This window comes from Tyto alba, unplaced genomic scaffold, assembly GCF_018691265.1.
Source record: "Tyto alba isolate M040663 unplaced genomic scaffold, T.alba_DEE_v4.0 Super-Scaffold_7, whole genome shotgun sequence".
NCBI classification, from domain to species: Eukaryota; Metazoa; Chordata; class Aves; order Strigiformes; family Tytonidae; genus Tyto; species Tyto alba.
Window position 1 is genome coordinate 9,754,329 of NW_024881328.1, and position 27,666 is coordinate 9,781,994.

General features: G+C 36.8%; 1 protein-coding gene across 2 annotated transcripts in view; it reads left to right on the forward strand.

The window, feature by feature from the left end:
• The window catches only part of DPP10 (dipeptidyl peptidase like 10), a 555,109-nt gene that overhangs the window by 384,970 nt on the left and 142,473 nt on the right, over positions 1-27,666 (forward strand). For both annotated transcript variants that reach the window (XM_033003141.2, XM_042784121.1), the window contains exons 4-5: positions 12,331-12,425; positions 23,984-24,058. In XM_033003141.2, coding sequence (XP_032859032.2) covers positions 12,331-12,425; positions 23,984-24,058 — 170 coding nt within the window. The remainder of the gene's footprint in view (positions 1-12,330; positions 12,426-23,983; positions 24,059-27,666) is intronic.

Sequence of the window (27,666 nt, forward strand, 5' to 3'; positions counted from 1 at the left end):
CAGAATTTCAGAGTAGATTTAAACTACATATCTAAGATCACAAACTTTTACCTTTTACTACTCAATTCTTAGCAGATACTCACTTTCAGACCTACACACAAAGTAATATAAAGTAGATGGAATTGGTTTTCACAGATAATTAGCAATCCTTTCTACCACGTGTTTCACATCTCAAATGATGTACATTATCACCATTCAGTTGATGATGACATAACTATTTCCAGAGGTAGAGGCTCAAACTGAGCGGTGGAGGTATGTTGTTCACTGCAGGCCAAAATAGCAGCTGTGTTGACAAGCGTTTACACCAAGTGGCAGTGTATTTGCAGCACTGGAGGAGACGTATCCACATGTGCAGACCCTCAAGGAAGAGACCATGTGTACATAAAGAAACCATCTCTATTTTCATTACTATTTTTTTTTTTTATATTAGAAATGAAATCCAAAGCATTTTTTGTCTTTTGAATAATTTCCTGGGTTAGATGAGGACTGAAGATTCAGTACTATTTGTGAATGAGGATGCACTTTGTGATGTACTATTCATGGAAGAGGCAGTAGAGAGCCATTTAGAGTAGGCTGAATAGAATTAAATATCTTTCTGGTCACTTAATATTATGACACACTCCAAATAATCAATATTATTTTCATTCTTAGATTATTCTCTCCTTCTACTGACTATGGGCCAAGGATCAAGGCAGACTGCTCATTACAGAGGAGAGTTTGCTTTTGTAATGGCTAATGATGTCATTTTTTTGTGTGTGAAGCAGTCTTATAGTAGCAATGCCAGCCACGGTAAATTTAGTGATTGTCATTTTCGTTGCAGTAGAAAGGTTATTCTGAAGTAGTGAACAGTCATTAAAAATTAAGAAAAAATGGAGTACTGAATGGAAATGATGTTTGCCACTATAATACTCTGAAAATTGGAATTTAGTGGGATTGATATGCATATTTTCTTTTGGGACAGAATATATTGTTATCTGATTTCATCAACTAAAATTGGAGAGTTATGATACATTGGTAGAAAGTAGTCCCATCCTGAATGAAACATATAATAAGATCTGGGTAAAACTAATCTGATAGTATACATATATTTTTATTTCACCTTTCAAGTGCCTGTGAATACTTACCTGACGATCCTTGCTCTCACTTAGGGTTTAGATACTCCACTGCATAATCACATGCTCTGTATCCTCTGTTCTGATTGTTATTTCTTCAAGATGAAGTTTACAAGACCCTGTACTGGATTTATCATAATTTCCACATACTGCAGAAATTAGCTGGAGAGCAGTAAACTATAAGCATCAGCACTGTCAGTGTAAACCCCGGAATCCTACGCCATGACCTCATTTGCTTTATATGTGCTCTGCTGGGAGTGCCAGATTCTCAAGAGCTACGTTACACAGTTTGTTAAGGACATCCCCGAGGCCACTTCAATATTATACTTGCGATCGTTTCACTGCAAGCCTGCAGCCTGAGCACAATGGTAGGCACTGAGCCACCAGCTCTGGCTGAATGAGCTTGCTGAGGTGCCTTCATGTGGACAAAAGCAGGTGAGCAAACTGCAGCCCTACAGTTGCTCCAGAGACTACACAGCCATTGAATTATAATTTTCTCACTTGTTGAGCTTGTCTGTGAAATGCCAGTTGCATCTAGAGCGCCACAGAAGTAGGAATGCTAGTGAGCTCTTAGGAGTGTTTGAAAGGCACAGGAAGTTCACGTATCTATTGCAGGTTGAAATATTTTATTTGAGAACTGTAATTATATAGGAGTAGAGAAGCATATAAATCTTCCTTCCTTGAAATCACAGTATCTTATCTGAAGTGCAGCCTTGCCAATTCATTAATCTGAGAAATCCAGCCTGGGCCGTGCTGCCCACTCCAAAGCAGAGCTGTCTGCATCCCATCTGGTTTGTCCTCTTGACAGTCTCAGATGAAAGGTCAACTCCCGAGGCTGTCGGAGGAGTGCTGCTGTATTGAGATACCTGATTACTCTCTGCGGAAGAGGCTGGGATAGGATGTGTGACTGAGGCTGAGAATTTGTTCCCTAATTTTCTCAGTAGTCCAGGGACATGTACATTATTTGGGCAACAGCTAGCTGAGTCCACTGCCAAGCTGGATCAGTAATGGCCCTTGGGGCAATGCAAGAGAGCAACCAGAGATTATTTTTTTTTTATTCCTGACCAAAAATGTTTCCATGTAGTTTGGAAATCTGAGCAGTTTTGTGGGAAATTTAGGAAAGGGTGGTATGTTCTGGGCTGGCAATATTACATCTACAGCAGTGTCTGATGTTTTGCCATCATGGATCAACATGGGGTGAGAAAATAAAAGTGCTGGACTCTTCCTCTTCAATTCTCTCACCTTACTGGTACAGTAAATTTTGTAATTTGGATTTCAAAATTTGTAATTTGAAGTCCCTCTCTGTTTTTGTTTTTGTTTTTTTTTTTTTTTTTACAGAGAGAAGAGCTAAATGAAAGTGTAGGTACCATAAGATATCCAGGAGTAATAACCTGGTGGACCTTACTAGAGTTGCATGGTGCACGAGCAGTGATGTAGCCTATTAGGAAGGCTCTGTGCTGTTAATACTGCCCCTTCCTCTCCTCTTTCTCTTAGTGCTGATTTACTGTTAATTGCATTTCAAATAAATTGGCATAGACTAATAGACTCAAGTCTATTATCCTAGCTTTTAACACCGTGAAATCACATTTAGTGCTTTGGTCTAGGGGTGGAAATGAATATCCCTAACATTTTCCTCCCAGTAATGACAGAAATACAGATGGATATTTCCGCAGTAAAAAAAGTGGAATGGGGAGAGTGTGAGGAGGAATGGCAGAAATAGTCAAGTCTTATTTTTTTGTCCATCATCTGATTGCTCTTTGGGTTAGATAACTGCCTCCCATTTATGCTAGTACACACTTAGATCTTTGCATTTTCATTTATTTTTATTAATTTGATTTGTAGTGCATTGTCCAGTTGTGTTATAAAAGTAGAGACTTTTATTACTTCTGCTAGGAGGTTGATTATAGCATAACTCCTATTTTCTTTCAAGTTTTTGTAACTGTTAGCTCTTTAAATGGTGTAAGTTAGTATCTTGCTATCACATAGTGTGTTGACCATTTCAGAAAGCTGTAGCTCAGCTATAGCTGTGTTATTGTGAGTGTGCTCTTGAAATGGAGAAGATGAGACAGATCCTGCTGGGGCAGCCTGGATTTGGGAAGTCTGAGTGAGCAGATCTATGTAGAGATATGGTATATTCATTGCCAAGCAGAATCCCAGGGGAGTAAAAGAAAACTGTAGGAAACTTTCTCCATCCAGGAAGACCGGAGAAGAAAGCTTTTACTGCATCCAACAAGACTGGAGAAGAAATAGCTCCAGCAAGCTATTTCTGCTATCTGCCATAGATGGCATGACCAAAGCCCTCAAGGGGTTGCAATTCAAGTTGCCAGTTGCGCTGAACTACAACAGCAGGGGCTGCTTCTGCCCACAGAGTCCCGGCCCTCTTCGGGCACCCTGCCACTCACACCCCCCCACACACAAGAATAAATGTTTTCTTGAAAGTACTACACACAAGAGCCTAAACTTTTAGAAAAGCAGTGGAAATTTTGCTGAGCTGACACGTGACTTATCTGACATACTGAAATGCAGAAGCGAAGCTCCGGAACACCTACAATACATTGATAACATCATTGTATGGGGAAATACAGCAGAAGTTCTTGAAAAGGGGAAATTAGTGACTGCGTGGTGTTTGGCTGCCGACCAGGCTCAAACCACAACAGGTCTGTATCTGTAATATCTTTGTAAATGACTATTTTATTTAATTAACAAACACTTAATTAGACAAAGATTTGTCTAGCACCTCCTGTTCATTAAATCAGAAAGCATTCTCTGTTTTAATTAGCATGACATTTTCTATAATCAATTTAATGAAATGCCATCTGCAGTTCTAATAATACAGTGTACAGCAAAGGCTGATTGACATATGTGTTGACAGCAAGGTATCAACTTTCTCTTATGTTTGTATTTAAAAATAAAATGAAATATAAGGTAAAGGAGGACTCTGACTTGATAATGCTGATGTTTGCGCTGCAAAGCAGAACTTTATTTAAACAAACCAAAACTTAGTAAATATTTTCAATGGGAAAACAAGCATTTACAATCTTCAGGTTAATACTATCAGTAATTTCAGCAGACTGCCCTGAGGCCTCCTTATTCTAGATATTGTGTAACAAATTTCAGCTTTGTTTGGATGTCTTCTCTTTCCTTCACTTTTTACATGCTACTTACGCTCTCATGACTGTTTGATAGATTGCTTTAATATCCGTTTGGTTTTTATTCACAAAACTGCCTGAGTACTGATGCTGCTGTATTTCCAGCAAACTCCTTGATCCTTGCCCTCGAACAGGAGCCCCAGAGCTCATCAGCTGGGCCTCCTCCGGCCAAGCGAACTGCAGGTTCTGGTAGAGGGATGGGAGGATGTATGTGCTCCTCTTGCTATGGTTCTCGCTGGGTAGGAAAAAGTCCCAAATTTGAGTCCACGTTCTATATTACCATGAGAACAGAGAAAACAAAGTGGACAAAAGATCATCAGATCTGCAATGCTCATCATTTGTAACTGAGGGGAGATTAAGATGTGAATACTTAAAGAATGTCAGTGCCTAGTACTTTAGGGGTCCATTAGGCAACAGGCTTAGGCTAGGATTTACAGTGCTATGTACAAATTAGCCAGCAATTAGCTGTCTGTTGTCTGTGTACCTTCCCTATAAATCCATTTTTTCTTCAAACTATTCAATTTCAGTATTAGTAAATTCTAAAACACTATTGAGCCAGGTCCTAGCAAGTTGGACTTGGCATGTCTCCATTGAAATGGATGGATTCACACAAGTTTACATCAGGGGTTACCATGAAATAAATCTTATTATCAACAAATAATCAAAATCTAGCAAATATTCTACCAAACTACTTTTGTTTGGCAAACAAAATTTACAGTAACAGTACTGTGAATTCAGGAGGAATTAGGGTATTTTTCCCCAAAGGAGTACTATCTGTTCTGTTTCTCCATGTTGCTATTAGTTTCTGCAGATACTATTCAAGTTAATCTCAGTGATCATGGTGACAGTGTAGATTTATGAGCTAGGTAGCTTTTAGTTTTATAGTAAGCTTGGATTGCTATGATGACTATTAAAGGCTAGAGAAAAAGCACAATGTATATTCACAGGTTAAAATTCACAGCTTAAAAACTCAGTGAATAGTATAGAATAATATTCAATAAAATAAACCCACTGGTAGCAATACAACTCTTGCATGACTAAAATGAAGCATGCAGAGAATATTGGAGGTTCAGATTCAGGAATCTCCTAACTCCTGTGGCTTTAGTGAGCCTAAGCTGCCTCTTTAAGTTGTCATAAATTCTTGGAATCCATGCAGGGCAGGCTTCCTGATTTTAAGCTTTAACAAGGAAACCCCAGTTGTTCCTGAAGCTGCTGGATCTTTCCAAATACAACACTGATGACTCTTAGTTGACCAGTTATGTCTCATATCTCTATTGGTCTGTGATCTCTTGTAATATAGCCCAGATTTAGAGACCTACAGAAATGTCAGAACATTTCATATCACCTTTGTCTATTCACACGTAGGACTTGACTAGCTTTCTCTTGACTCTTGCAGCTGAAATATGCAGTTAATAAATGTGTTAGTGGTTTAAGGCACACAGGGAGACTCTTGGAGTGACTAGTGGGAGAAAAAAAATAATTATGTAGTCATGAGCTTTTTGTGTCATATACAGGTATGAATATGCAAATACTACCAATAAAAGAAGAAAACTTCCAACTACTAAAAAGTTGGATCAGTATTGACTTGGAAGTGAATAGGGCACTGGACTAAATATCAAGAGGCTTAAGTTCCTCAACATGCTCTTGATGTCCTGTATGACCTGCAGCAAATCACTTCAGGTCTTCATGTATCTTCTTTATCTGTTACCCTTTGTGTTGTCTTTTCTAATTCTTTGGAGCAGGAAACTGATGATATGTAATAAAGTTTCTAATACAACAGACTTGTTCAGATGTAAACAAGGAAAAAGTTGGTTTCTGAAGAAACTGTTGCCTTAATTGTATCCTTGTGAAGTAAGGTGCAATGGATGTCTTAAGTAAATCTTGTTTTTCAAGTTGGTAAAAGAATAATTGATGGTCATATGAGGAACATCAGTGAAAGAGAATAAAGAAACATCTCAGTGGACTAACATTGCACAACTGTTGTTTGAAATAAGTAGATGATTTGTCAAAGAAGTTGCTTCTTATAGCATTGCTTACAGATCCAGTAATTTTGAGTAAAGATAATAGAGGCTGGCTCTAAACAATAGTAAATTTTTAAGTGTTTGAAATATGGAGTTTTAGTCACAATTTAGGTTCGCTTTAAAGTATATGGTAGCTTGCCCTTTCAACCCAGCCTATGTAATTTAAATTACAGTATGAGTTGCTTAATTTCAGTGACGTGTGGAATCAGATTTTATACTCATCAAGTAAACCACCACCATCCACTGTCCTGCTTTCAGAAAGCTAAATCATTAAAGGCCGTATAGACCTTGGCCAAATTCTTACACTAGCACAATTCAGATCTTGATTTTCAGTGATGGTAATGTAATTAAGGATGGGAGTTAGTCCATTTTTTCCCTCAAATAATACATATTTTTTTATCAGAATTTAAAAGGGCCTGATTTTTTTTTTTGGTAATGTGAACATATATGATGACATGTGAAGCTAGTTGGAACAGTGAGTGCTGCAAATGAATTCTGTAGCATTTAGTATGTGGCAGAGGGTTGTCAATTCAATAAATGAGGGCAAATTCGATAAATGAGGGTAAAGAAGTTATTGCAGAATTGATGGGGGTCAAGCTGCTTGTCAAATGCAAAAAGTTTTGCATTGATTTCTTTGCATTTTATGGTATTTTGTCTGTACTTTGACATTCCCAGGAATATATATTAGGCCAGGCATAGTACAGAGCTGCATCTCCTGCCAACGCATATCTTGATCTTGAGCAGAACCTTTACCAGCATTGAACCTAAACCAGGAGCAATAGCCTCAGTAGAACTATTTATATGAAATGCTGCTTTATTTTAAAAAGATCTGAAATTATGATGATACCATATTTATGTAATAGCTGCATCACAGAGGGTTATAATTTTGATATTGATACATACATCCAAACTATGGTTTCAATTGTATGGATTAATCATTTCAGCAGAACATGTGTCCCACCCACATTCTTTGCATAGAGATAGAGCACATGATGAAAAAATTTACTTTTAAAAACATATAATAGCATAAGAACTTGGACATTTAGCATCACAATGATAAAATAAATTATTGTTGGTTCTACAACTAATACAATTCTGTAAGAAGATATATTTATGTTGCTGACTCAGGTAAAATTATACTGTGATAATCACAGAAGAATTTTGGTTTTAGAGTTTGCTTTCATGTGATATTTTATTTAATGTTGCATTATTTGTGAAAGCCATATAAGTTGTAGAGAACCTGTTCAACAGCAAGTTTGGTCTACAGAGCTGTATGTCCACTAGGAAACCTCCTTCAGAGTCAGCTTTGGAAATAAGATCAAAATCAAGGTGGAATAAATTCTTCCCAAAGATAGTTATCTATACTAACAGCTGAGCCTATTATAGCTTTTTCTGTTTGTCTGAATCGCCAAGTTTGTTATCTTACTCAGACAGACATTAAGTTTGTCTTCTAACAAACCCAGTGAGTTTAATTAAAATAGACACTGTGGTTCTGATGAAAAACCTTAAATATGCAACACAAGAACGATATTTATGGCACTATTTGTTGAAACTCCTTCAGTCGAGTGAATCAATTTGGTAAGCTGTACCAGAACCATCTCAGCAGGTAAACTAAACCACCTGCTGCAGGGTAAGGCAGGGGAGGGTAGAAGGAGCAGTAGTCCATTTTGTCTGCTGGGGAAAAAATTCTCTTCAGAGGTTTGTGGAATTTGCATGCTGTGGCTTTGAGCATCATATCAGGCATACATCCATGCGGATTCTCTGAATGAGGCTGCAGCACTAACCAACCCCAGTATCCCATCTGCAGCTGAGATAAGTATTTGATAGTTTGTAGGACAGTGGAGTAGAAGGCACAAACATGAGACAAATTATGCATCAGAAGGAAAAATAAATATCCCTTGAGACCACAGACAGTCAAATAAAAAAAAAAAAAAAAAAAAAAAGCAAGGCTTGAGATTTGTATTAAAATTGTCTTATCACAGACCACAAACTTGAGTTATATTATGCAGACAATCCTTTATTCCCAAACATTCATTGAAGAATGGGATGAGAAAATCAATAGAGGGTGTTATATCCACAGATTACAGGCCAGAAGAGATCACAACAGCCTTCCAAACTCAACCCTTTATATTTTTACCCACATTCAGACTAAACTAATTCTTGACATCAAGATCTAAAGCATATCCTTAAGAAAAAACATCCCAGGGCTGCTGATTCTGTCATCTCCTTTGCTGAAGTCTTCCACATATCCCAGCCTCCATACCTGTCATCAACTTTTCCCTAACTATATATATATATATGACCTAGATGTCTTTAAACTTTCTCTTTATTAATCTGAATAACTGTAGTAATTCCAACCTTGCATTTTTATGTTTGCCTTCTGATCCAGAGTTATGCTGACAATTTCTTAGCATTCCTCTTCACTCATTTACCATTCTCACAGCATGCATTCCAGGAAGTGGACATTTTACAATAGTGTCAATCTCACCAGTGGTGTGAGCAGAGGCAAGATCACCCTAGGGCTTTTTTACCTGTGATCCATTTATGCTGAAGAATTGCATCAACTCTTTTTGCCATGATCATGCATTGAGACCACATACTGCAGTACTTATCTGTATAAGCCCAGAAGCTTTTCTTTCCATCACTGTTCTTCAATTCCAGTCTCCTGTTTACAATAATGACCAGTTAACCAAGTGACACTGATCACTTCATACAAGTACTCTGTCTTCATTTTTATTTTTCTTGGTGATACTATTTTTAATCCTCCTAGTGTGTTTCCTGTTAATTCTGTATAATGTAAGCTTTGGAATCATGATGTCATAAAATAAATCAATTACCTTGAAATAAACCCAATATACAGTTTCAGCATAGTTATCTCTATCAAACATAACCCTGTCAAACTTTGTTTAACAAGATCTATGTTCTGTAAAATGCTATCGGTATTAATTATATTGCTATTTTTGTATTTTGTATTTTGTATTTTTGTATATTTTTGTATTTTATATTTTTGTATTTTAGTATTTTGTGGGAAGAACCCTGATTTATTTTGCCACCGTTTTATTTGGGACAGATGTCAGGGTAACCCTTGGTTGCCTGTCTTCACCTTTTAGCAGGATAGAAGAAACTTAGCGGTCATCTGATGCTCTGGAGCTTCCAAAGTTTTCAGAAATTTGAGAACTATTACAAGTAGGAAATTTTCAATGAGTTGTTTTAAAGACTGGTTTGTATACATCATTCAGGGCTGGTGATTTAAAAACACATGTTTTTAAAGAGGCTTCCTCACGTTCTCCTTTACTCAAGACGGAATGTTTTCTATTTTATTGATGTCCTTAGATGGATAATGTGGCTCTTCAGTGCTGCAATTTGTGCCCAGCCAAGAGGTTTTTACATGATGCTACTCTTTGTTTTAAGTTAAATGAAAATGTATTTGAAGTAGGAATTCCTCTGAATAGCTTTGTGCAGTGTCAGGAAACCCTGAACTTTGTGATGAAGACACAAAGATAATAACATAAATCAACCAGTTGTGTAAATGGCCAATGTTAAGGACTGGGTATTATTTTCTTCTGTAGACTTTTTGACTCTCGGTAACAAAAATTTCAAGCGAAATGTATGTTCGTGGTTCTTACATTTGAGCTATCAATGAAAAAAATCATCATTATGTTGTGTGACCATCAACTATCGCATTATCCAGCCTGACAAGCTATTGATTGGAATGAAACTTCCATATAAATTAATATGATTACTTTTGAAGACTGTATTTATTCTCAATGCTTGCATGGTATTTTGATAGGATCTTTTATGTGAAAATCTCAATGTATTTTGCAAGTGTTAATTTAATTTATGCACTTGAGGAGTTAACTACTGAATCCAGGATAGAGATGAAAGCCTGAGTTCAGTGAGAGGTATAATTACTGTCCAGTAAAGTCTGCCTTTTGAAGAGGTCTGACTCTCAGTTTTCCGTTCTGATCATTTGAATAAATTTTCTTCTAGCTTGAGAACAAAGGCTTTAATTTGTGTCATTCACTGTATTTGCTATTCCAAATGCAGTTTCACACAGTGTATATGACTTGCAAGAAGACCCCCAGGACTGTATATTTAACTTGTGGTCCTGTTAGCAATTTTAAGGGAAAGTTCTTTATTCAGGTGAAATGGTCTTAGTAGAATTAGTTAATGAGGTATGGTGCTATAAATCCTGTTGGCCAAATGTACGTGGGATGTAGAAAAGTAGATAACTGAGAAGGAGTTACAGTCTGATACTGTTGTTTGGGTTTGGGTAGCATATTAGGCTCACCTATGGACCAAAAATGCATTGTTCAGAGCACTGTTCAAGCAGTGGGAATGAACAAGGGTAGTTGTTGACAGATGTTCAATGTCTTGGGGTTATATGTGCCATTTCTCACATTATGGTTTACTCAGAACTGGGGACAACTCTTTGGCCAGACAACTTTATTTTTTCTGTAATATTGCTTAGTGACATGATACAACATCATTGGGGATTTTCAGTGCTAGGTTACCTAAAAGAATACATGCAAAAAAACCTAAAAGGAAGTTGAAAATATTTTAATGTTCTGTAGTAGCTAGTAACATGAAACCAAAATAACTTTCTACAAAGTGTTACTTCTTTTTATTCAAAATGGATGTTTTTCTTTATAAGAAGTTGCTATTAATTCCACACTTCACAATCTAATTTTCCTTCCTAAACTCCAATAATACTATCCTAAACTCCATCAATCCCACCCCACTTCCCATCCATGAACCTAAAATAGCTTTTTAAGCTCTTCAAATGAGGCTTCATTAATTTTACAGAACATACCAGAGGATATTCACTAACACCGTATATCTAGAGTTTCTGTGGAGTCAATTAAAATACAGCTTCATTTTTCTGAATAAATGAAGCATATTTTTATGATAGCATAACCTTTTTCTCCAGTCATGTTTACTTCCCACTTCATAAAATTCAGGGATCTGTAATGAATTTCTCAGACGTTACTGAGGATTAGTAAAGTTCTTTTGTGTTTCCTTTAGGCTTAATTTAGAACTTTCCTTATGCTGTCTACATTTTTATAACAAAATAGTTTTATTTGATTAAATATAAATCTCTTGCATGGGTTATAAATAACATGAAAGAATCAGCACTCAATCTAGTCAATCTCTTAGTAGAAATACTGAGAAATTTGTAATAATTTTTTTTTGTTTGTTTTTAAATCAAGGCTTATGTTGTTATTGTGTATTTCTTGGTAATTTTGTAGGTATTAATACAAACAGGTACAAAGCCTTTTTCACAGGAGCCACAATTTATTTTGTTGTTTTGTTTTTTTTTTTTTTCCTTTAGTTCAGGTGTATTTGATTACTTTTCTTATGTAAACTTATATATCAAGAAAGTGGTGGAAGGAAAAAAATTATGACACTTCACCCCACAGTGTTTTATGTATTCTAAAAATGGACCTGTTTAGTTTTAACCATCCTTTGCTAACATTCACCTTATGTGACAATTTGCTATTCTGTGGCCCAGCACTAATCACACAGGACATGGACTGACTTAAGATATAGTACATATCTTTGTCAATCTAGCTACCAGAGATATAGAATAGTGTAGAAGTTTTGTTAGAATCACTTATAAGGAGATATGTGAATATGGTGTCCAGCAAAAGTTTTTCTTTGCAGAACTTTACTTTGGTATATGACTCTTCTCATGGTGAATATGGTTGGACCTTAAAGGGTCAGAGTGACAGTGATACCTAGGTTTTATGCTTAAGATGTCACTTCATTAACAACAATCCCATTGGATATGTTTTTTACAGAGAAAATATTTCCATTTAAATCAAATAATATTCTTGAGTGAGGTGAATGTGCTATAGGGCATAAACTGGTATTTTTGAAGCTCATGAGACAAATCAACAAAATAAATATTATAAGTGCAATTCTCTCAATCTTGTTTGCTTATTGTAATAAAGATATTCTAATAACTTTAATATGCAGGTTTTCTCTACAGATGTAGTAATAAATACTCAATGTATTTGCTAACTGCTAATACCTTTGTTGTTGCAGATACAGCAGTGGTGTATAAAAATAGGAATGGACATGTTGTTGAACTGAATGTAGAAACAAATACAACTACATTATTATTGGAAAATACAACTTTTGTAAGTAATATATATTATTTACTTATTTCTTAGTGGAAGTCTGCTAATACTTTTCCTGCAACAGGAGTGTGAGAGTATAATATTTAAAGGTTACAGAAAATACATTTATAGGCTAGACTAGATTATGTATAAATGGAAAGTATAATCCATTCCTCTGTCAGTACATGATTTCTGGCTGGAGTTATTTGTTGTTTTATTCAACCTATGTGCAAATAACCAAGATGTTGAAGGATATGTTGTGGGCTGTAGTCCATACCTTTTTCAGGCCATTTGAAGGATCATGCCTGGCATATGTGCTAGTGAATCTACCTGGTGTCTATTATAATAAGAGATCTCATAAAATGTAGGAATGCTACTCGAAATGTTGAGAGCTTTTCACTACTGGAAAAGGGGAAAAATGTTAAAAAATCATATGAAGATTTTCCTTTAAGCAATTAAATATGCAAAGAAAAATGTATTTCCTAGTCCTGTTAATCTCCAGTTTACTTGTTCCTCTGTGCTTTAATGGCAAACTATATGATTGGGGATTATTCCTCTTGACCAGTAAATAGTATATAATGAGTAGTTTGCATATGTTTCTGACTAGGAGTAATTGCGAAGAAATGCTTTAATCCCTTAGTCTACATTTTCTTTTGCTTTTCTTGGTGCTGTTATTCTCAGTGATACCACATATATCCTACTCTGTAATTCTCATTTATCAGGGTTTTGCAGCATAAACACGTGGCTTGTCAATCTTTCCTCATAAATACTCCATACAGACCACTGGCTGATATTGTTAATCCCTGTATTTTTAATTTAGTAAAATCTTTTGCACCTGCAGACCCAAAAGGATGACTCATTTTCATCAGCAGTCTTTGGCAAAGTCTGATTTTATTCCTGGTCTGTTCCTGGCCTTTGCTGATAAAGATTTCTCCTTTTAAAGCATAAAGCCCCTGATGACCTTTTCTTTTAACTCATCAAACTAGAAAGAGAGTAGAAGTTCAGGAGAAGGAACTTGCTGGTGACTTCCTAGGTCAGTGTAAAGATGAAAGAGAAGGGAGGGGAGAACTGTATTTTAATGGTGCGTGTGTGAGGCTACCTTTCTGTAAGATGCACTCTTCCATATGCTGGGATGTGCTTCAGGGTACCTCTTAGACCAAAAAAGGCTGGCAGACACAATTAAAAGTGGGTGAAAAGGTGAGTTACTGTAAATTACAAACCACAAAGTATTGCAGAAGCATTTTCCCTCTCATCCATGTGTGTGGGTGTGAGTGCTTGCCTGGCTGACGATTAACTGTGTCAGGCCTATGTATTGCCTGTAGGGTATAGTTTGAATTCAAGCAGCTGCTTGCACATCCATGGCTATAAAACTTGACTTTAATGACAAGACTTGAGTTTCCTCACAGATGAATTCATACACTTTTGGCTGCAAGTATTTGGCTCATGTGATGTCAAGTGTAATGCCAGCATGACAAGTTATTCAGGCCATTATGCTAAACCAGTCTTGCCAAGTAATGATGGATCAGTATGGACAGGCTGCTTCACACTGCGAGCGTCGCCTCTTTTCACAAAGTTATTCTTCTCTGGGCTTTTTATGGAGCTGATTCATCCCTAAGTCATGTAGACTGAGAGAGCTCTAGACACCAGATATCTACTCTTAATTAGAAATGTGGGAAACTGATCCAAAATGGGTAATATTCAAGCAATCATTTAACAATTATATGTGGATCAGAGACAAATAAAAATGTGTTTTTTCCTGCAAAGGTCCTGTTTGTACACAGTCAAAAGCTAAGAGTGTTAGAGGTAAATAAAGTGAATTCCAGTAATGATTATTTGTGTGGAGGTAGAATAAAAAGCTGAAAACAGAGCAGAAGACTTGTTGTTTGTTGGTGTGTGTTTGGCAGAGAGCAATGGGAAACGTTGCTGTGCTGAGTTGTCTGTTGACAAGGTGGCCAGCGATCCTTTCAGGAGATTGTAACACTACAGAGACAGACTGTACAACTGAAATCAAAAGCTGTCCTGTTCTTCTAAGCTTCACTGTCCCCAAATTCATACTGCTAAATGTATTCTTCCAAAGTTAGACACCTGGATCGTTAATCAAACATTTTCCTCATTCAGTGTCACATCTGCTTAATCGCTGGTGCATAATTAGAGTGGTGCTGGTTTAATGACTCTGCAGAGATGTCTTGTATTAATAAAAAATACAGCACAGATCCAACATAGGCAGTGGTAATGCAAGTTCCCTCGTTCTTCCCTATCAAAGAGTTTTAGTCGTGGAAGAGTCACCTTTCGATGGGAGTTATTAGTCTGCTTTCAGTCTGCATTCCCTCTCCTGTTTGCATCTCTGCAGCAGCCTGTAGAAATGGCAGGTTTTTCTTAGTAATGTTGATAATTGTCTGTTGAAAATTGAACTGCAATGATAACCTCATTGCACAGAGGGGCTAGTAATGTCTCTTTGTCATTACGGATGAGGCTGTATTTGAACCAGTATCTCAGAAGAAATTTTTTTTTTTGCTCATTACTAATCACCTGAAGCTGTCTTCCACTGTGTCCAGATCACTCGCTCTTTTTTTGCATCGTAGAGACTTCCATTTTTGTGCAAAGTACATTCTTTTAGCCTTCTTTGTGTTGCTTATTGTCTAAAAGTCAGATAGCCCTACTGAAGAGCTGCTATGTTCACTATGCATGTGTATCAGCAAAAAAGCAGACTGCAGTTTTTTAAATAACATGTGTTACACGTATAAAAGATTTAAAAAAAAAAAAAAACCCAAAAAAACAGCAAACCACCAACATTTTGAAAATACCTCTAAAAATAGTCATGTACCTGGAAAGGAGAAAGGGTAATGTTTGTCATTCTAAGATCCCCATTTCTCTTCCACAAGGAAGTGTCTATCCATAGTTCTAGAATTAAGTATTTTTTTTTCCAGTTTCATTAGGTTTTATTCAGAAGTAAAAGAAATGACTGTATTTCATTTGTCTTTTCTGTAACCAACCTATTATTAAAATAATCTGGACTTTATATAATTAAACTATCAGCAAAGCAATATTATGGATAACAGATACAGTGACATAAGTGAAAAGAGTAGCTTGTAAAGTACAAAGAATATCTATTAGCATCTCTGGATATCATAATTTAAAGACTTTTTCTAATACACATTTGCCTTCTGAGTGTATTCGTGTAGAGCATCCTGTTTAAGCTGTCTAATAAACAGTTAATATTCTGAGTCAGTGGCATACAAATGTTAACAGCTGGAGGCTGGGCAAGTCTTCTATTAAATGGAGCCAAAAAAAGCCCTAGACGTTAATCACTGTGTGGTATCCTGATGTTTGCAATGCTGCCTTGATATGTGATTACAGTATGTTCTCTGTCATCTATCTGAGGTGCCTATCACCATGATCATAAATGACATGCGTACCAGTTTTTCAGCATTTAGCAGTACTTTATTACACATTACAGTTCCAAAATAAGTAACATTATGCCACATTTATCTAAATAATTTCAGTGTTTAACAAGCATTTTATTTATTTGTTTTTCTGTCAGCTGTTACATAAAGTTACTACGAGCAGGTTATCAGTTCACACACAACCCAACCACAAGATCTGGCGAAGCTGGAGAGGAGATCGTGGAGGACCACATGGATTCTTTTGCTCAGGGGTCATTGTCCATCTGGTCCTTTATCATCCTTCTTGCTCAGCATCTCTACTCTGTTTTACAATCCTTAAACCCAAGCCAAAATGAAAAAAGCAAACACAGAGATGAGAGAAACCATGTGTAGGGACTGTGTGGTCTCTTATGGTACTTTCCAAAAGTGTTGAATGCTCTGAAATAAACCTTTAGAAATTTTTCCTTCATTTCTCCCTCTTATAAAAAGCTACAATAATTATGAAAGCGGTAAGGCTGTTATTTGTTAGCCCTCGGTTATGTTGGTATTGTGGTGGATGTATGCAAAATTACTCAGATAAGATACATACACCCTAACAAACACTCAGTCCAGGATCCTGGGCCAGAAATTAATCTAGCATGACTCTAAGCCTTTTGAGTGTAGATGTTTTGAATCATCAAAAAAGAGTCTATTGATTTCTTTGTATTGCTCAATGATACAAGTGTAATTGTTTTCAGTTTGGAAACTAGAATAAGGTCTTGTATTTACAACAGCTCCCCCCATCTGTATGCTTTGGACTATTCTAAAACCCAGCAGTTCCCGACTTGCTCTCCCCCTTGATTTCATTGCCTTTTGAGAACTCTCTCAAGTGCAAGGGGAAACTACATCCTGGTGCACAACAAACAAATATTACTGAGTTGCAAACCTGTTTCCAGGGGCTTGTCAGGAGTATGCCCTAGACTATGTTGTATTGTTGTATTACTGTGGACCATCTTTTACACAAGGATGGAGAGAGAAGGATTACTTCTTGCTGCCTGCTAATTGGGGGATGGCATCAGAAGGGTGAGCAGAGCAGGAGGAGTCTTGGCTCATGGATCATTATTAGGCTGTGGCAGCCCAGCTGTGGAAAACCTGTGGAGGCCTTGCAGCCAAAAGCAAAGAATGAGAGTTTTAATCTGAACAGAGCTTTTGGCAGGGCCTGTTTTGTGGTGTTTTACAGAGCACTGTTTATAAAAAGACCTTCTTGTTGATGGGTCTCTTCTTTTGAATGCTTTTTTTTTTGGTTTTGTGTTCCCCACAATCACACCCCCTTCCTCTTTTGATGATAAACAGCATCTTAATGCAATTATAGTTCCTTTGTCAATTAATGTAGATTTAATTGCAAGAGTAGTTTACATGCTTATATTTTAAGACCCTTATGTAAGAGATTAATGAAAGGTTGAATAATAGTAAATACATTAAACAACATTATACAACCACATAAATATTAATAATTGTTGAAACACTGGACATTTTAATGATCCACACATGTTGTAAATAGGTGGTTATGAACACTGTAACATTATCTCTGCTCTCCCATGCTCCTCTAAATGTTAAATAACCCCCTCAGCAACACTTTTTCAGTAGAGGGGTTTTTATGAGTTAGGGTTTATTGTTATAGTGCACCACTGTGCATAGAGATGGGAAAGCTTGACAGGTGGAAGGGTATGCAGTCACTGTGGTTTGGTGGTTGCCACTGGGTTTTGTCCAAGCGAAGGAGGTTTCAGTATACAAAATGCAGGGAACAGTACTCGAAACTGTCAGGTTAGGGTAGTTCTGTGTGGGATCTCTCTAAATAGTAGTCCTGATGACATCATTCCTTGATACAGATGATACTTAAGGGTTAACTACATCAAAGATGGGGAATGGGAAGGGGAAAACTCTTATTTACTGGTTAGAGGTTATTTTCTACTAAGGAGGCAATGGTGCGAGGCTCCTGTGAGCTGCATGGGTCTGTTCATGTCCTTTTAATGTCCTACAATCACCTTCTCATGTGTGTGAAAGTATCTTGGGACTGCGTGAGGAGTTTCAGGTAGGTTTGGGGAATTTGATTTGTGTTTTTGAGAACCACCCGCTCAGAATGGCCCCCATCCATAGGGTAGAATTCAGCTTAGATGATGTTTTAAGGCACATTAGTATTTTATACTGGATAGGCTACCTCAGTATTAACAGTTATGACACATAACACTGCACCATTTTTTGATCTAGATTAAATTCTCAGGTGACCTGAGAAGTAGTTCATTAAGAAATGTAACCTTGGAAACACAAGTTTTTCAACATGCTAAGTATCGTGCATTTTCCTAATTACAACGTGACTCTTTTCTCCGAGGTCCTCTGTTTTTACTGCTACGAGGCTTGCTCTTCTGCTAGGCTCCACTCTCCACTGCGCTCTCATCTAACCTCCCCGTGGTCCATCTCCTCCTTTCAGTTGCAGCAGTGGTAATGGAGGGAAAATCCCATTGTTCCCTTGATTGCTGATACCACCTGAGAAAACTGCTACATGCCAAATGCCTTATTATTTTGCAACTAGTGTAAATCTCTCCCATCTGAGTCCTCTAATGCATTGCCACTTGGTCAATGCCTGTCTGATAAGTTGAGCTGAATACCTATGAATGCTAATGAACTCCTATACACTGATGTTCAGTTATACCATTAAGTTAAAATTCTGATAGAAGTGTAGGAATGTGATATAAAGAGATGTGTAATTTCCTAAGTAGTAGTTTTGCTACCAGGCTTTAAAGTAACATTCTAAACATCTTGAAATATTTTGTCCTGAATGAATAACAAAAATTTTTGAAGCCTAAATGTGTGTAAAATGAGCACTAAACAATGATTGGAGAAGGATAATAATAGGAGTGTTGAAGATGTATGTTTCTGGGAAAAGTAGAAGTACAAGAAACTGAAACAGAACAAGGGGTAAAACTAAAGGAAAAAAACCCCAACAACAACAAATAAGTAAACTCCACAAAAGTGAAAATTTCCTCTAATCAGTTTTAACTGTGATGTATTATTTCCTTTAAAACTGTCCAAATGAAACTATGAAAAAAGACCACTATGAAGTGTTTGTCAGGTGTTAGGTATATATTCTTAGAGATCTGGGCTAGACTATATTATAGGTAACTTCCATCTGTCTGCTCTATATCATATTTTTGAAAGACTGTGAATAAGGCACTGATTTAAATGTTATAGTAGTTAAAATCCACAAAAGCAGTAAACCAATGTTTTATAGTAGGTGAAAGAATAGAGCAAAAATGAAGGGAGTAGCCAGTAAATCAATAACTCAGAACCAGGCTTTAAGAAAACAGAAGAAATAAAAGGGAGCTGGTACCAAAGGGCCCTTGCTGAGGATGCAGAACCTAAAGTCAGACTAAAACTTCTCTTAAACACAATCATAACAGGCATTTCTGTTAACAGCAAAACACACATAAAATGCAAAACGAAAAAAAAAAAATCATCAATGCAAAATATTGGCATTTGAAATCAAATGAGAATATATTGTTCATCAGAATTTTGTTTTTCATTTCAGATATCCATATGGAAAGGTGGAAGCCAGTTGTGTGTGTGAGGGGCTTGTCCCTTATATTTATTTGTTGCAGAGTCACTTTTTCTTTTGCTTTCACTCTTACCTTCTAAATCTGTTCTCATCTTCTTTCCTTTCCATGCAAAACTATGTTTAGCAAGACAAATTTGGAATGTTGATGAGAGAAGGAAGCTGGAAAGCTGAAGAGCAAAAGACTGTTTAAGTGCACTGTGTCATTTTGCCTCCGTTTGGCTTTTATTCCTGCAATCTGTGGTGACAGTGGAACCTAACAGTCATTGCTTGTCCATGGGATGGTCACACCATGCATCACTGTCAGGAGAAGAATTAAAACTCTTGTCACATGAGGTATTTCAAAGAAACCTAGAAATGCAGTGTTTAATATGGTTAGACCTAATTATACAGACAGTGGGGGTTTTGATTGGGTGGGGAATGCAAGATCAGATACATGATCATTCTTTATGTCTGCAAAAGTGATATGATGTCAAATTCAGCAATATAGGAAAAATGGATGTGAGATTTGTGAATTAAGAAGAAAAGACAGTGTACAGGTATTTAAAAAACATTTTTTTTGTCTCAGAATTATGCAACAGTGTGAAACATAACTAATTTAGGGATTCCATCAATTTGACTAGTCAAAATATTTTCTAGTTGCGTACAGCTGATGGTTTTCATAGGGAATTTAGGTCGTGACATGGCTAGGTAGAACTAACAAATATTAGGGACATAAGGAAATTACCTTCCCCTTTTCCTTATCTTCTGCCTTTCCTCTGTTGTGAGGGAGTTGTGAAAGGGGATAAGGGTATATATGGAGTTCACAATCCAGCACTGTGTTAAATTACCCCCAGTCTCCTAACTAGCTGATACTGTGCAGTGATACAGAGGGAAACTAGACCTGCTTCTCCATCCAGGGACTGTGCCTAATTACCCAGCTGTATTTCTCCCTGTTTCAGAGCTTATTTGTCCAGAGCTACATTTCTTAGAGATCAAGCACAGCTAAACCATAGAGGCATAGTCTTATGGGGCAGACTTTAGGTCTGTCTTCCTGAACAAAGGCTCCTGACAAAGCAGGAAACTTGAAAAGTTGCAGATATGCAGACATGATAGCACAACAAGCATCCTCCAGATTTTTGATAACAAGACACCCGAGGTTTTTTAATTCCCAATGTTTCCAATATGATGTTTTTCTTTAAAACTCAAAAATATGTTCTCCTGAGAAGAGAACAAACCCTGGGGTCAGTCTTCACAAACTTCTTTTTCATGAATAAATATATCTAATCCCTATAGTGACTGGCCCAATAGATAACCTCCCAAGGACTTGAGTGGCACATGTCTAACTTCCAAAGCAGGGACTGAAACTTTCTTTTAAGCCCATCACTACCTGATTTTATCTTCTCAGTCATGGAGTCGGTCATCTGTTGGTTGATGAGATACCTTAGACATGTTCATGGAGAAAACCCACAATCTTGTCTTTTGTTTTAGTGAACTCACTGACTGTGAATTTACTTGCTGTGTTCGGCAGGAGGAATGAGTCAGATGATTTTTTTTTTTTCCTGCTAATCTATAAAGACTTCTTCTGTGCATACACGTAGACAGTTTCTGACTTTATTGCAAAAATTGTGCTTGTCTTTACCAAAAAAAAACCCAAAACAGAACTCTAAGGAAATTTAAATCTCTTGAATTCACTTAAATCTCTCTGAAATTCTATTGGAATTAACCATACATTTCCTTAAAGTCCTGATTGTAAATAAAATCTTTAAAAATTAGCTAATTATGTTTTTGTGATAAAGAAATCAGCATTGCTGTCAGCTTTGGCAATGAACACATGATTTCTACTGATCTAAATTTTATTTTCTTGTTTCTAAAGTGAAACATTAAAAAGTATGAAAGAGCTTTATGCTCCTTTTATCAAGAACAATGCCATTACCTACAATCAATAGATTATATCTTATTGACATTGCATGTACACCATGTGTCTGAGGCATTTCTGGAGGCACAGAGTTTTGCAGGTGAGTGTAAGCTGAATGAACAAGGTCATCTTCAGCAGGATTCAAATAATTTTAATTCCAAAATCCACAAGACTCTATACTTGGATATGGAATATGTGAGTAGCTCTTGCTGGTGTTGCCTCAAACTGCCAATAGTTTGCAGCTGAGATACTCAGGTGTTTGCATTAAGTGCATCATTAATTTTGTGGTGGTATAATCAGTGACTGACGATTCTTACTAAATGTATGAAACGGTAAGCACTACACTCCCTAAGAATGAATTTGGAATTCTGCCTGGGTTATATATTGCTGAAGACTGAGGTGGTGGCACAATAATTAATAAACTGCTAGAAAGCAGAGAAATTTCACATCTAAAAATGTTTTCAGTGATGTGGCAAGAAAAGGGAATGTTACTCATAGATTAACATTAACATAGTCTCTGCTTAAAGGTGTTTAACTCATAAAAGCTAGTTTGAGCACAGTAGAAATCTGTTCTGAATGCTTTGTAGATAGAAAAGGATGCTTTTAGTTTTTTTTTCTCTTTCCTCAAGACTGCAGATTTATCTTCTAACTTTTGATACTGTCATGCTCTTGCATCAAGCTAACACGTAGTTTATCTTCAAAACTATTTATTTTCCCTCTGATTTCTTTGGATAACTTGATTCTAATTATATAAACTAGGAACCTGAGTTTAATGCATATATCAAAATGTGGCATCTTCTCCATTTATTGGAAGGTTAGCTTTTGATTTTTTTTTTTTTTTTTTTGGAACAACTCCTTAGCTTCCTTACCTACTCTGAATGTATTAGTTTGTGTTGTGACTTCTGGTTTGTGTATCTTAAACCCCTGTTGAATTAATTAAATTAGCAGTGGAGGGCAGGGATGCCATACAGGGGGACCTGGACAGGCTGGAGAGGTGGGCCTGGGCAAACCTCATGGAGTTCAACAAGGACAAGTGCAAGGTCCTGCCCATGGGTCAGGGAAATCCCAAGCACAAATCCAGGCTGGGTGAGGAGTGGATGGAGAGCAGCCCCAAGGAGAAGGACTTGAGGGTGTTGGTGGGTGGAAAACTGACTGTGAGCCAGCAATGTGCGCTCGCAGCCCAGAAACCACCCGTGTGCTGGGCTGCATCCAGAGCAGGGGGGGCAGCAGGGCCAGGGAGGGGATTCTCCCCCTCTGCTCTGCTCTGGGGAGACCCCCCTGCAGTGCTGGGGCCAGCTCTGGGGCCTCCAACAGCAGAAGGACATGGACCTGCTTGAGTGGATCCAGAGGAGGCCACAAAGATGATGAGGGGGCTGGAGCAGCTCCCCTGTGAGGCCAGGCTGAGAGAGTTGACGGGGTTCAGCCTGGAGAAGAGAAGGCTCCGGGGAGACCTTATTATCTTAAAGGGAGGCCCTGTAAATCCTTCCAGTACTTAAAGGGACCTACAGGGAAGATGGGGAGGGGCTCTTTATCAGGGTGTGTAGTGATAGGATGAGGAATAATGGTTTTAAACTGAGAGAGGGTAGATTTAGATTAGACGTAAAGAAGAAGTTCTTCCCTGTGTGGATGGTGAGACGCTGGCCCAGGGTGCCCAGAGCAGCTGTGGGTGCCCCCTCCCTGGAAGGGCTCAAGGCCAGGTTGGACGGGGCTGGGAGCACCCTGGGCTGGGGGAAGGGGGCCCTGCCCGGGGCAGGGGGATTGGGACTGGATGATCTTTAAGGTCCCTTCAACCCAAACCATTCTGTGATGATTAGGCTATAAAGAACAGGATGCTTAAGAAGTAAAATAAGGGAAAGCCTTTCTTTGAATAGTGGATGGATCTTGTTCTATGTAACTGTTTATTTTCTTTCAGCTTGTACCTTTGTGGTTCTGTTATTTTTAATATTCTTATCTGTGTTTTCCAATTCTCCCTCTTCCTTTCATTCTGCAAATAGATGTCTTGAGATTCATTTAAAATTATTTCCTTCAGTGCCCTTTAAAGCACATTCTTATCTTCCTCATACATTAGATGCATTAAATTCTTTCTGACATCAACTTTACCTCTTGATTAAATTACAGCCCTAAATTCAATTGGGTGTCATGTAGTCTTGGATAGATGTAAAGCAATATTAGTTTTATAATGCTACCTTATGTTTCACTTTGCTCTCCACTAAACCTTTTCAGTCTTATAAGAAATAGTTTTTCTTTAGTGCAAGTTGTCTTGCAATGTATTTATGTATCTGCTGTTAGAAGAAAAGCAATAGAGACATAGTGCACACCTATTCTTTTTCTTGTATGTTATCTTTAATCCTAACCTAGTGATGAATCTCCTTGATAATCATTCCTGAAGTACACACCAACCAAAGTGTCTTCCTTCATCCTGTGTAACTGGATTGGTTATAGTTGTTATCCTTGAGCTTAGTGTTTGCAATCATGATAAAAAACTCATCAGCTTCTTAATTGGTATTTAGTGTTAAAGCTAGATTCATCTGTTGCCATTGTACTGATATCAGCAAAGTAGACTAAGAGGTATTTGAGTCCTTTTTTGAAAATTACATAGGTGTTCCAAACCAGATCTGTATCATGAATGACAAGTTCTTAAATCAACTGTAAGAAAATTTGGAAAGAAAGGTCCTTCTTATTGCAAACTCACTTTCATTATTAATTTTAGGTAACATTCAAAGCATCAAGATACTCTGTTTCACCAGACTTAAGATTTGTTCTTCTTGCATACGATGTTAAACAGGTAAGCCAACTATTCAAAGAGCCTCTAAATTAAAACTCTGAAATGCTTGTTGTTTTGTATATTTAATCTGCAATTCCACATAAAATAATATGATTCATGTATTTGATTTCTCTTCCCAAAACCTTCTGATGGAATGATGGTCAAGTATGTATTTAAGTGTGTACAGAAATACTGTGAGGTTCTCAGTTGAGGTAAATTGCCATGGCTTCTCTGAAGTGTCATGGTGGTTTTTGTAGTAGAGGTTTCATAACGCTTAAACAGCTGTACATGTCATTTATGGACTATATTAAAAAAAAAAATCTAGGTTGATTAATGTAATAGAAGTCTTATTTTTGGCTTCAGTGGTCTGAAACCTGATGGTCTGAAAGTCTCTTGGACTATATCACACAGTGTATTCTTTGTTTCTCATAGTATTTAGAGATTTTGTAGTCTATTATGTTGTCAAAAAGAGTTTCAGTCAATAATACCATATAGAGTTGTCTAAAATAAGTCTTTGAACACAAACAAAAATGAAAATGGTTTTAGGAATTTCCTCTGTGCATGTTGGTGTTTGTACAAAAAGTGCTATTAAAATATGAATTCTTCTTCATTACAGAAAATTTGTTTTAGACTGTGTGTTTTAGATTGAAATTCTTTGAGCAATAAAATAGTAAATATCAAGGTCAGTATACAAATCTTTCTGGCCTCCTGGTAACGTTGCTGTATTGACCAGTATACCTGAAGCTTTAATAATTATATCTGCAAACTGAAAAAAGTGCTGAAAGCTGAAAAGAAATATTCTAAAGGTGTTGATGTAAAATGATTTGTTTACTTGGTACTAGATCAAAATAGGATTTTCTTCTACGAATTCTAGTGGATTCTGGATCAAGCTCTTTTTATGATATGTGTATATCAATAAACCAGGAAAGAGCTGCTGTTGTTCAGTTTACTGTTTTTGTTGTAAAGGGTTCCAGTTTGATTCCTGTCTGAAAAGTACTTGCTCCTTGCTGTTTCCCTTCTTGATTGCTTCTTATTGTGTGAAAGAATTTAATAATCCTTCATACTGACTTAATTTCCTTATCTGATATATTGAAATTTTCATTTTGGATGGGTTGGTTGGTTTGTGGTTTTCTTAGTAATAGCATATATAGCTGATAGAGAAAAATAAGGAAAACATGAAAGTATCCATCACACTTTATTACATATAAATGTAGTCACATCAGGAATGAATACCTGCCTCACAATAAATATGGTCCGTTGACACGCAAATTGCCCTCAGTGCATGCTGAATATATCACTTTGCAGTAGAACTCCCTTTCCATATTTCATTCTTTGTTTTGTTGCAAGAAACTTTTCCTTCCTTTTACAGTCCAGTTGCTGATAGTTACTTAGAAGGATGAGGTTTACAATATTTACATTTTGCATCTAGCTGTTTCCTTCGCTCAAGTATATTGACAAAAAGTAATTAAAATGAGAAATGAACAGGGTTTGGCAAGCAATTTATGGTGGTAGTACTGGATGGCTTTGGATGAGGCTTGTGATGTTTACTCTTGAGTAGTCCAGCTGGGCTTCATGGCTTTCAAACCACAAACATACTGTGATTGTTGTACCCTCTAGAAGTGGTGGTGACCATGCTAAAATTGGTTAATAGCTGTATGTTGTGAGACAGATATAAATAATAGTAATGCCACTGAAGTCTGTTACCTGCTGAGAATAATGTTGCCTAGGGTGGAAGGGAAAATAACCAAAAAGAGTATAAGCCAATTCTTTCAGAAGTTACAAAAAATAATATTGTGAATATGTGGTAAAAAGCCTTTTTTCCTCCAAACATTCTGATTCCTGGGATATTTTTTAGGTTGGTGATGCACTTCTGTTTTCTCAAAATCTGCTGGGGAAAAAATATGCAATGTTTTGGAATGTGTCTTTATTTCTGGATAACTAATGCTTCTGAATAACATGAAGGGTTAAATTTGTATATATTTTTCCTGGCCTTCCCTTCTCTTTTTTTTGTTTGTTTGTTTGTTTTGTTTATCTTGTTTGTTTGTTTTCCCTCAGTCAAAGATAGACTTATTGAATCTGGATGAGAGGAAACCCACCTGCTCACCTTTCTTCTTCTGCCGGCTGTTAACTATAAATTATTAAATGTATTGCCTATAAAACAACAATTAATATTAAATGGCATAACTTAATTGGAGATTTTCAAATTAGTTTCAGTAGAATCAGGACAGATTCTTTCTTCATATCTCATCTGAGTGTAACTTTTGACAAAACAGGATTTGCTTATTATCATGTATTACAACACATGGTTGAGTCTTTAATAATACTCAGTTCAAGGAACTGCAAGTAACTTATTGTAAGCTTTTAGTTGATCTCACCATCTGCTGTAAATTGTCACAGATTCCTGGACTTTACTAGCTATCTTTGCCCCTTATCTTTCCTTCTTTGTTAAGATTTAGGTGTATAATTGCACTGTAATGTATTTGATGGGATTTCTGCTTTTGCAGACTGTCAAGACTTTGTGTTTTTAAAATGGTAATGGCTGTTTACATACATTAATCTGTGTTCTTTGTAACATACAGTAATACAGCTGGAACAGATTTATTAATCAACAGATTTATAAATAATTTAGTGTGTTTCAGCTGAACAGATTGGAAAAAAATAGAGACAAATGTTTCTTCAAGACATTTTGTCATGAATCTCTAATTAGAAACAAGGTTATTTTGATGTTTGGATTAAAAATAAATGTTGAGTTAAATTAAATAGTTGAATATTTATTTTACTGTTGTCAGCATTTTCTTTAATCTATTTTATGCTTGGAATGGCAAACTTTAATTAAATTTGCAGTTGTTTCAGCACAATTAAGAATGTCCTCTATGCATAACAGGACATAAATCTGCATGAAAATAAGCCATCTTTGAATACAAAAGTAATAATTGAATGAATCATTTAAATCATGCTTAATAGAAGGAACAAAACCATTTCATGTGGCATAGCAGCTGTTTTGGTATAGCTCTATAAAAATCATATGCAAGAAGATTTCTTTGCTAAGGAATTCAAAGTGTTGTAAATTGATTTCTGGACATCAGATTCCCACCATCTATATCATAGCAGGTCACACGATGTAAGCCAGTATTACTGGTGTAAGCACTGAGGTTGTCTGGCTTTTTTTTTTTTATTTTATTTTTTAACAGAAGGCTGTGGCAATTTTAGAGGTACTTTCTGTGTGTACTTTTCTGGGTACTCCATAGTTGTCCACACTTCTGAAATGCTTTCATAAATTCTTCAAGTTTTTTGACTGCCAAAACTTGCATGGATTGACTATATGTAGTTCAGACTTTCTTTCTGTCATTCACTGTAATTTGGTCGATATCTCTGAAAAAAGTCTCATTTTGCAAGACAGCAGATCAGTAAGTAGGAACTAATTTGAGAAATGAACATATACATTCTTGCCGAATGTCCTGCCATCCTGATTCTTCTGGGACAGTGTGAAGACAGCAGCAGGGAAGCCATTGTACGTATTGTAGGCAGAGAGGGGACAGTGCTATATCTTTTTGATTTTCCTTTGAAGTTTGTCAAGGTGTGAGCAAAGGATGTGACGCTCTGAGAGCAGAGCATCTAAGCTAGTTTTG